Source organism: Leptonychotes weddellii, chromosome 1 (assembly GCF_054177405.1).
Source record: "Leptonychotes weddellii isolate Sample4059 chromosome 1, ASM5417740v2, whole genome shotgun sequence".
NCBI lineage: Eukaryota > Metazoa > Chordata > Mammalia > Carnivora > Phocidae > Leptonychotes > Leptonychotes weddellii.
This window is the reverse complement of record NC_138369.1, coordinates 132871433-132882214: the sequence shown is the minus strand read 5'-3', so window position 1 is coordinate 132882214 and position 10782 is coordinate 132871433. Positions and strand designations below refer to the sequence as shown.

The 10782-nt window shown below is 37.7% G+C and overlaps 1 protein-coding gene across 5 annotated transcripts in view; it reads right to left on the bottom strand.

Moving 5' to 3' along the window:
- GOLGB1 (golgin B1) overlaps positions 1-9178 on the bottom strand; it is a 64945-nt gene extending 55767 nt beyond the window's left edge. The window contains exons 1-5 of one of the 5 annotated variants that reach the window (XM_081833153.1): positions 8799-9178; positions 6251-6376; positions 3905-4027; positions 2708-2821; positions 688-1090 (exon numbers count right to left, since the gene is read on the bottom strand). In XM_081833153.1, the coding sequence (XP_081689279.1) occupies positions 688-1090; positions 2708-2821; positions 3905-4027; positions 6251-6355 (745 nt within the window). In that variant the 5' untranslated portion in view covers positions 6356-6376; positions 8799-9178. The remainder of the gene's footprint in view (positions 1-687; positions 1091-2707; positions 2822-3904; positions 4028-6250; positions 6377-8798) is intronic. The other 4 variants (XM_081833118.1, XM_081833126.1, XM_081833134.1 and 1 more) reach the window with 4 other exon arrangements.
- Positions 9179-10782: the final 1604 nt, after the last annotated feature.

Genomic DNA, 10782 nt, shown 5'->3' with positions numbered 1-10782 from the left:
TCCATAGTCTCTCATGGTTCGTCTCCCCCTCCGATTTCCCCCCTTCATTTTTCCCTTCCTACTATCTTCTTTTTTTCTTTTTCTTTTTTAAACATATAATGTATTATTTGTTTCAGAGGTCTGTGATTCATCAGTGTTACACAATTCACAGCGCTCACCATAGCACATACCCTCCCCAATGTCCATCACCCAGCCACCTCATCCCTACCACCCCCCACTCCAGCAACCCTATTTGTTTCCTGAGATTAAGAATTCCTCATATCAGTGAGATCATATGATAACTTGTCTTTCTCTGATTGACTTATTTTGCTTAGCAGAATACCCTCTAGTTCTATCCACGTCACTGCAAATTAGCCTGAGTTTTCCAAAAATTAATTCAAATCCTACTCATTTCAGTCACTGAACCCTTCAGACGGAAGTCATGTTTCACATAGCATTCTTTTTAATATATGACACATCACTATCAATAGTTTTTATTACCGTAATGATAATTATAATATTAAGCCAGATTATAACTTCAGCCAGAGACTGGAGAAATGACAACGAATTCAGAAGAGATGAATTCTTAATTCTTCTACTGATTCAATTGATTTGAGCAAATCATGTCATTAACAGATCCCAGAAATTTGGAAATAGGAGCTACTCAGGTGCTAGAGAAGAGGACTTGAAAGACAATCAAATACTGACCTTTCAGTTGCTGAATGGCCTGGGCTGAATGAACTGCCTGTTCACTCTTATCTTGGACAAGCTTTGAATTTTCCTCCTTTAGAGCATCACAGGCAGAGTGTAGTTCTTGCTCAGTCTTTTGAAGACTCAAAATGTGAGAGATCTTCTCTTCCATTTCTGCTTTGTGCTTCTGTTCCAAAGCACTGTACCGGGACTGTAGTTCAGCCTGAGCTTGACCTGCTTGCTCAAGCTGTTCCAGAAGATGATGCATTTCTTCCTGCAGGTTATGGAAGGATAATTTTCTCTCTGCCACCTCAAGTTGCATCTTTTCCATCAGAATATTGGACTCTTGTCTTTCTGCCTCCACAGTGTTCCTTAAAGTATGATGCTCAGCTTCCATCTGCTGTAACTGCTGAGAGAGCATCTAAGAAAAAAAGGCAAAGCCTCATAAGCCATAAATTCATTCTTTCATTTCAATACGCATAGTGAAATGCCTCTTCTAGGTGAAGCATGGGGCTAGACACTCAGGACCTAACCTACAATTTCATAAGACCCTGTTTTCGCTTCTTGATACTTCTAACAATTTATACTCATACACATTTACTTGTGCCATTATCTCTTACTTTCTGTCTCTCCCATTACAAAATAAGTTCAATAAGGGAAGGGACTTTGTTTTATCATCACTGTTCTCCAGCACCTAGCACAGTACATGTCATATTGAGTACCTGGTGCTCACTACATACTGAATGAATGAATGGAGTCCCTGCCCTCATGGAACTCAGAGTTCAGTGGGACAGTCACATTTAACCAGATAATTATAATACAAAAATGGTAGAGGCCATGAGAGAGATACTTAAAAGGTATTAACAGGAGCAGAAAAGAAGGGAAATTCGCCAAAAGTCACATAGCTGTAACTATTTATATAGTAACTATCTAGTAAGAGGCACAACTGAGATTTGAACCCAACTATGTGATGACAGTGAGACAGGGGGCTTGGGATCAGGATATAGGTTTTATTAGGATGGGAGATACAGGAAAATGCTTCTATGCAAGAAAGTCCTCCTCAAGGAGAGTTGAAAATTTAGAAGGAGATGACAGACTTCCTCCAGCAGCATGCAGCACCCAGATGAACAAGCAGAGAATGTGGACTGTAGCACTGATTCCACATTAGTACTTGGCTCCTTGGATGTGGTAAGATAAGGACACGGGGAATCCAAGGGCTGATAAAAGAATAGTCCAAATGGTCAAACATGGGGCAATAGCACACAGGGAAAGGAGAAAGCCCAAGAAGGAGCTAACATACCAGAGGAACAAAGTGAAAGGATTGAGAGATCTCAATGAGAATGAAGGTCAGGACAGTCTGAGAAAGGGAATAACAGGATGGGTTACAGCCTGGGAGGAGATACTTGACCTTAAGATTTTGGAACATCAGTGTCTGATCACTTTAGATTCGGAGAATATTGCATGGTGAATTACTTCAAGCCAAGAGAGAATAGAGAATCAACCAAAACAATGGATAGTACCTAAAGCACAAGAACCATTTGAGATAGCAAAGGAAACTCACTAGAGGACAGTATGACATTCTAGAGAAACTAGGGTCCTAGACCTAAAAGCACAAAGAAAAACAGCCACAATGAAAGATATGAAATGCAAACTTCATCAGAGAAGGAACGTTATCCGTTTTGCTCATCATTGTTATCACCACCACTTAAGCACAGGGTATTTGTTGAAAGAATGAATAAATGGCATCAATTCTCGGAAGACCTAATGATTTTATACATGCTGCCTGGAAACTAAAGTGGAAATGGGGACACCTGGGTGGCTCAGTCAGACTCTTAGGTTTTGGCTCAGATCATGATCTCAGGGGTGTGAGATGGGGCCCCGTGTCGAACTCTGCCCTGGATGTGGAGACTGCTTAAGATTCTCTCTCCCTCTGCCCCTTCCCACACCCCACCCCAAAATAAATAAATAAATAAATAAAAATAAAGTGAAAATGAATACTCTACTCCCAAGGCAGGCAGTAAAGTGCACAAGGCAGTACCTGGTTTTTCTGTTCGGCTGTTGTCAGCTCCTGTTGCAGCAAGCCCACGACCTGAGCACGGCCCAATAAGGCTTCTTCATGCTCTTCAAGCTTCCTCTGCAGCACCCTCAATTTCTGAGAAGGAAATGTTTTAGATACAATGTGCTAAACTAATGAGCACCATTATCTGTTTACCTTTCAAAAGATCATGTAGATTTGTATACTTAAGGTTTTTGAATGTTGAGGATGGCAGATTAAAGAGTGGGGCACCAGCATGCCATGCTCCCCAACCAGCAGCAAAAAAGAATCTCCAAAAATGCCTTCTCCAGTACACTGACAACAGCTAAACTGAGACACAAGCAAGCCCCTGAATTAGGGAGTCTTTTCAATAATCGAGAAAATGATACATCTGCTTTTAAAATTATAGAGTCAATGTCCTACACCTAAGTAACATAAGTACATGTATATCTCACTCACCAAAAAGAACATTCTCTGCAGGCAAGAACCATTTCTCTTCTAGCTTCATGCACTGGACATGCACTCGATAAACATTTGTTGGATAAATAAATCAATAGTACGTGTATACATTAATATTCTACTTCAAAAAGTATATTCTGAAGGATTACTTAGGACTTGGAAGAAGTTTTCACTCAAAAACAGTTAAATGGATCAACCATGAAATACCACTGGAGCACTTTTGGTTACCACACTGAAGTACACACTAAATAAAAACAAATACCTTTCAGTTAGCAGATGATAAAAACAATGAAGCCAATTTCCAAAATATACTCAATTATTATTTTTTTAAGAATAATCAATTTAGTAAAAGACTTTATGGTTTCAAAATCACTCCTTTTCATCTTTAATTTTTTCAAAGTTTAAAACTGGCTTCATTGATTTGAAGCTTTGGCTCAGGTCTTTAATGAAGCTACAATTGGCAAACTGAAGAGAAACCAATTTCTGACTACCAAATACATTTGCCAATTAAATTCAGCTTTTCAGTACCAACAACCTGGTTAGAGGCATAAAAGGCAAGGTAAGGACAATAAAAAATAAATAATTAATATGCAACAGAACACAAGATCATCAAAAAGAAGCCAATTAAGGAGCACACTAAGACCAAGTGGAAAGCAGTATGTAAAGGTAAAAAAGTGGCTGTGATCATTTAATTAAATGTTAACCAAATGACAGTCATTCTACTAAGTTTTAGCAACACACCTGTTGCATCTCTGTTTCCACATCTGCCTGGGTTACTAACTGAAGAAGCTCATCTTCATGAAGACGAACTTGTGTTTCAAAGCGGGCATCTTTCTCTCGGACCACCTGCTGCATGGAACTCAACTAAAGACACACACCAAAGAAACTATACACGTTACACTCCCCGAATATTGCACGAACAAAACTCACACACTATTCTCCAAAGACGGACACTGAGAACTGATAGACAATAGAATTTAATTAAATTTTTAATGTCAAGGATGAGAATGTTGGAAGAGAGGCCTGACAGGAATTTCCAAATATAAGAGAAATCCTATGATCAAACTCAGAAATCAGCCCAAATATAAATTTTGATGAAAAATTATATTTGCATGGTTATTAGAAATGTTTAAATATACAAGAGGTATATACTTGGATGCGAGGTATATCTTTCAAAAGTTCTGCAGAGATTAGAATATTAAAACTACAAAGTGAAATTAGATTTCTCTTAAATCTTAGGCACATAAATAGCACACTCATGGTCTAAAACTTTCAGTGAAATTATCATACCCTATAAGTCAAACTTCAAACTAACAGATCTTTTATTCAAAATTCTCTACAACTGGAAAAAATCCCACTTGATTGTGGTGAATGATTTTTTTTTTTAATGTATTGCTGGATTCGTTCTGCTAACATTTTACTGAGAATTTCTTTATCCATATTCATCAGGGATATTGGCTAGTCTTATCTTCAAAGAACTGCTTCTACCAAAGAACTTGGTATATTTCCAAACCCACACCACCTCCCCCAGCTATTTTCAGCCGTCATTACTTGCAGGTTTTTAGATCACCCTCACTTGTAACTGGCTCTTAACAGAATAAAATGGAAATAAATTGACCATGAGCTGTTTAGTATCAGTGTTTTAGTTTTGTTTTGAGGATGTATGTGTCTGCAGATGAATGCCTGCTGATTTATTTCCTTAAGATCTGTAGTTGAGCATGCCGACCTGGTCTTAGCTTGCCCATTTTGTATTGGTCCTTCAACTATTGCTGATTTCTCAATTTGTGACACCTTGAATTGACCTCGGCTCTCCTTCTACGTAGGAAAAAAATCTACATAATTTTTTTGATTATCTGAGTTCTGACGTCACTATGAATTTGGACTCCTGTGTTGCAAGTGTACAAGCACTGGCGTCCTTCATTAGCCAAATGCATCTACAGATCCTTTCCTATAAATGTACCATATTCTTTTTTCTCTCTGTGATCTTGCTGAGACCATTTCCCACAAATGGAATATTTTCAACTATCTTGTTGAGATTATTATCTATCCATCACAGTTTTGCCTAAATCCTAATTTTTTCTATATACCTTCCTTGGATGTCACACTCATGGTAACCTCCTTCACCTCTCAAAATACTTTCCATTTGTGCTGATGCTTACTATTCACTTATTCTGAATGGCCTGCATTATGATGGATCTGTTAATATATTTATATTATTGGCTTTCCATGTTTTAAGCCACTCGGTAAAAATCACATTTTGCATTTCTCCGTCATACATTGTAGATAGTGCTTATACATAAAAAGGACACAATAAAAGCTAATAGGTAAAAGTAAGGATTTCAAGATATACAATTTTAACTGTATACACAGCAGCAGGCCATCCATGGACAGGAAACATCATTAATACCATAAGTTATCAAAAAATGAAACATTCAATGGAAAAGAATCGCTATCATGCAAAGATGCTTCAGGGGAAAAAAAGTTTCACAAGTCAAAAGCATTCTCAAAGGAAAAATAGAGAGGTGGGCGGTCAAACTGGAAATTTAGAAAAATAGCCAGACAGAAGGAGTTGAGAATGCCAGTCCAAACAGCCTGATCCTGGTATCAGAAATAAATATGAGGAATATTACATACTAGTGCCATTTAACATTGAATCACGTAACCTATCCCACTTTCTCATTATATGCTCACAAGTAATCTTCTGATTATAATTTAACTTCCTATTAAGGTTTTACTATAGGGGAAGAATGGACCTAATCATTTGTATTTCTTTTGGTTTATCTACCAGTCTCTTTCAAACAACGTTGAGTCCATTCCTAAAAGACTGAATTTCTGTGTGCTATTAAAACCAAATTTCAGGCTTGTAGAACTAAGAAACAGCCATAAAATAGGCTATAGCAAATTCATCAAGGTAAATAACACTTCTAATTTCTTCTTCTACTACACCCTCCTAATTCCTACTATAACATTCTAGCTACTATACTTTTATATACTAAGGTTTTAGAAAGTGACTGTCTGAATTGGCTTGTCACCGTTAGACTTTCATGATTCTTTATTCTAATGCTTATGAGGTACCTTCCAACCTACCTGAGCAGCTTGCTCTGCCTGCGTCTGGCTGAGCTGGGCTTTCAGAGTGCTAATGAGTTCCTCCTTCTCTTGGAGCTGTTGCTTCATTGTTAAAAATTCTTCCATCTCTGTTGAACTCTTATCAAACTGAAGACATAGAAGGGAAAAAATATTTATTTAAACAAAAGAATTAGCACTCCTAATTCTTTGACCTCCCTTTCTCAACTGCCCAAAATACCTACCAATATCCTTCTAATTTGCACTTAACACAAAAGGGAACTGCATGTGCTGAGGTTTTTAAAAAGTGATTATCAGAATTATTTGTCAGAGGAAGACAGAAGCAATAGCAGCACTTTTTCAACTTCTCTGAATCCTCACATAGAAACAGACAATACAACTAAATAGTAAAACCAAAACCCCATGGACAATATTTATAATAAAATTAGGAAGGTAAAAAAAAAAAAAAATTAGGAAGGTAGTCCCCAAAACCCCAAATACAAGCAGGTAGAGCAAACCACCAAAAGGCACAAGACCTGCATGGTATTAGAGTCTAGGCAAGAGGAAGCAGGCAGCAACAGAGCAACATTAATGGCCTTGAGAACAGGAAAACCCCCAAAGAGCCAACAAGTTCTTACTGGAAAGCACGGCTGGCCAATCTTAGAACAGCAGCTTAAATTGGCAGGGGTTCCCCATTCTCCAATATTGGGTAAATGCAAGGGGTCCACAGTAAGAAGGACTAAAAGGCTACAACAACTTAGTTCCTCTGAATTTTCAAAACTGCCTCATCAGGGCTGTCTTCTAAGACATGGACCAGAAATAAGAAGAAACTTATAGGAGTGAAATAAAAATTATGCAGAATAGAGGTAAGAGAAACAGAAGAAAAAGGTCTATACACATGCTGTATAATTCATTATCAACTAGCCACATGTGGCTCCAGAGGGCTTGAAATATGCCTAATGCAAATGAGGAGTTTAATTATTAATATTATTTAATTGTAATTAATTGAACTATAAATTATTTTCCCATTAAATACTACTATATTTCACTTTATTGTATAATGTCAAATACTCTTAAATTGTTATACAAGTAACAAGAATGCATGCTGTTCCTAGTATTACAATAAACACACTGCCTACCTAGTCAGTGTCAGTGGATTCATTCAGTTTGAATGATTTTTTCCTACACACTCATGTAACACTATAATGTATTTATCTGAAAACTTTATGCAGATAGCATGAGTCACAGTTGATACTTATGTAGATCATTAAAAAATGATATTTTAGCCCTCGGTTCAGTTATTGGAAAGCTTTTAAATATGTCTGGAACTTGAGTATATGAATCTATTTTCTCAACTGGAAATTTTATGAAATCTAAACAGAGAAGAAGTATTTCCAATGAGAATTTAATAATCCAAATTGAGATATAATGTAAAAATACACGCCAAATTTCAGACAGTGCAAAAAAAAAGAAAAAGTAAAATAACACAAAAATAATTATTCTATTAATCTCACAAGTATATTTTGACTATATTGGACTACATGAAATACTTGTTAAAATTAATTTTACCTGTTTCTGCTACAAAACTTTAAATTATACCTGTGGCTTACATTATATTACTATTGGACAATGTTGGTATAGGCCAAAGTGAAGGGCAGGAGGAAGAAAACCAAGAAATCTCAGAAATCCAGCTGCCAAATCTTTGGACACAATACAAAAAAAACAAAAGAGAGAGGTCTGTTAAGTAAAGAAAAGTTTTCCTGAACCAAGCCTCCTTCCAAAAGTTTAGAAAAATTAATTGCCTACAAAAATAAGGAATATAAAAGGATCAAGATCAAATTTCATACAAAGTTACTATAAAAACAAAAGCTAAGGAGAACAACAGGCTTAAAGGTGATTATAACAGACCAGAGGCATGTTCAAAAAACAAATCAAAACTGCAATCTATCTCAAAAGGTGTTAACAAATAAAGAAAATTATACAAGACACAGAAAAACAGCATAATCATAATCAGAAAAATCAGAAATGAGGTGACTGAAATTAAGGAAAATTTGATATATAAGAAAAAATTTCAGAAAAAGAAGTCTAAACAAGAGGGAACACAAAAGTAAACAAACACAAACAGAATGCCTTAAGTGAAGGACAACAAAAAGAAGAAACTATAAAATGAAGAAAGAAAGAAAAAGGAATTGAGAGTAAGTGACAAATATTAAAGATAATCAAAGAAGGAACATACAGATAACAGAAGTCCATAGAGAAGAAAACAGACCAAATACCACAAGCTATATAATTTAAGAAAAACTCTTTTGAAATAAAAATATGTGAAACCATATATTAAAAGAGTATACTGGGTATCCACAAATATTAACCAAGAATGGCAAACACCAATTACTAGACTTAGGCAGGAAGGAAAGGAAGTTGCTGAGAGGAGGAAAGGGGAAAATAAAGTAAACTGATACATACATAGATAACTATCTGTTGGCCATCTAAAAAATGCATTTGTCATATAATAATCCATTGGGACTTAGTGATTCATCAACCTAATGACTATGAGGTGACTTAACACCCCTACCTGTGTAGTTTGCTCTGCCTGTGCCTGGGAAAGTTGGGCTTGCAAACAGCTAATTAGTTCCTCCTTCTCCTGGAGTTTATGTTTTATCTTTTCTACTTCCGTCTCTTCCTCTGTAGAACTCTTATCATGCTGAAAATGAAGGAGATAAGGTCATTTATTTAAAAGAACTATAATTAACACATATTCGATCTTTTGTTCTAACTTGCCCTATATAACCATTTGATTATAGTTTTATAAATGGGAGCAAGAAATAACACCTGACCTAACAACCAGGAAGGAATCTTAAGAGTTTTCCATTTTAGTATGGCCAAGTAGCTCCTATTAGATTCATCTTCCCTCAGATTAACAGCTATCAACTCCGGCCAAGATAGAAAAATAGCTACTTGAAAATGCTAGAGGGCAACCAAAAGCAGGAAGATACTGGAAGGGAGTCAATACTTGGAAGAAATGACATGAAGTTTCCCTTTTTTATGGTTTTTAGTCTGAGGACAAAACCAGTCAGCACCACACAGGACTAAAACTTAATAGAAAACTTAGTTCCACTGCCTTGAAGAACCAGAGGACAGAATTCAGGAAAGCACAGGAGCTGTTAAGTGAGGAGCAAAACATCATACAAGACCCAGTAAGAGGAAATCCAATCTTTCAAGTCTATTTTTTTTTTCCCAAAAGCTCTTCCTCAGACTGAACCAGACTCTCCCTCCCTACTGAATTCACCACCCTCAAATGAACCAAGTCTGCTTATTAGAACTACACAAAATAATTTTATACTTTCTTCTACATAATATTGGTCAAGGATCTGAGAATTACCCTCATCTCTTCAACTATACTTTTGAGAGAATATGTAGCTCTGTGATGGGTATACAAGAGTATAAAGCTGCCATGACTCATTGCTCAAACATAGAAATCATTTGATTCAACCCTCTTATTTAACAGAGGGAGGAAATGATGCTCTAAGTGTTGATTTCTTTAAGGTCTCAGGCATTAAAAAAAAAGCAGAGTATAAAATAGATAATTTAAGAGGAGGAGGGAAGATGGTAGAAGAGTACAGGACCCTCGTTTCATCTGTTCTCTTGACTTCAGCTAGATATCTATCAAATCATTCTGAACACCTGTGAATTCAACCTGAGATCTAAGAAAAGAATTGCTGCAATTCTACAAATAGAAAATCTATTTTTTTGCAAGGTAGGAGGTGCAGAGAAGTGAATTGGGATATACTGGAAGATAAACCAAGGGGGAGGGAGCCTTAGGAAGCCAGCTACTGGAAAGTGATATAGCAGCAGAGTGCAAAATCAGAACTTTTAGAAGTCTGCTCCTGTGAGGGACGTCCCTGCCTGAAAGGTGCTTGGGTGGCAAAGTGGGACAGAATCCTAGATGGGACAGTGTGGTCTCAGGATCCCAGGGTCACAGAAAGAACGGGTGTGTGTGTGTGCAGCAGAGTTCCCAAGCATTGCAGCAGGGAAGCCAGCTACAATTAGCAAGCCCCAGAGTGGCCTCTCAACTCGGTGTTGCCATAAACATAACCGTGGCACTGTGGGTCGACCGCTCTCTAAGCAGGAGTGCAGCAAGCTGCAAAACCACTGCAAAGACCCTGCTTCTTCCCCAGGGAGGAGCAGCGGGTGCACGCATGATGGGGCAACTGCTCCCTGAGCAGGGGCCCAGAAAGCAGCTAGCCTGGTGGGACCGCCCCCCTCCCATGGAAGGATTTGTGCAGGGGTGCACCGCAGGAGTCTGCAGTTTGGCACACACAATAGGGATTGACTGCTTTTCCATGAGGGTACAGTGAAGAGTGGGGGCCCTGATCTTCAGCTCCGGGGCTGGAGTTTGGGGTGTCACCATTTTTTTTTCACCCTCTAAAGCAGCATGAAAAGCCTGAAAGGAACAAAAGCCACATAAAGCAACCCAAAGCAGCTTACACTGAGCCCGGCCCCAAGGCAAGGGGCGGTGCAACTCTGCCCAGGCAAAGACACCTGAGAATCAGTGCAAA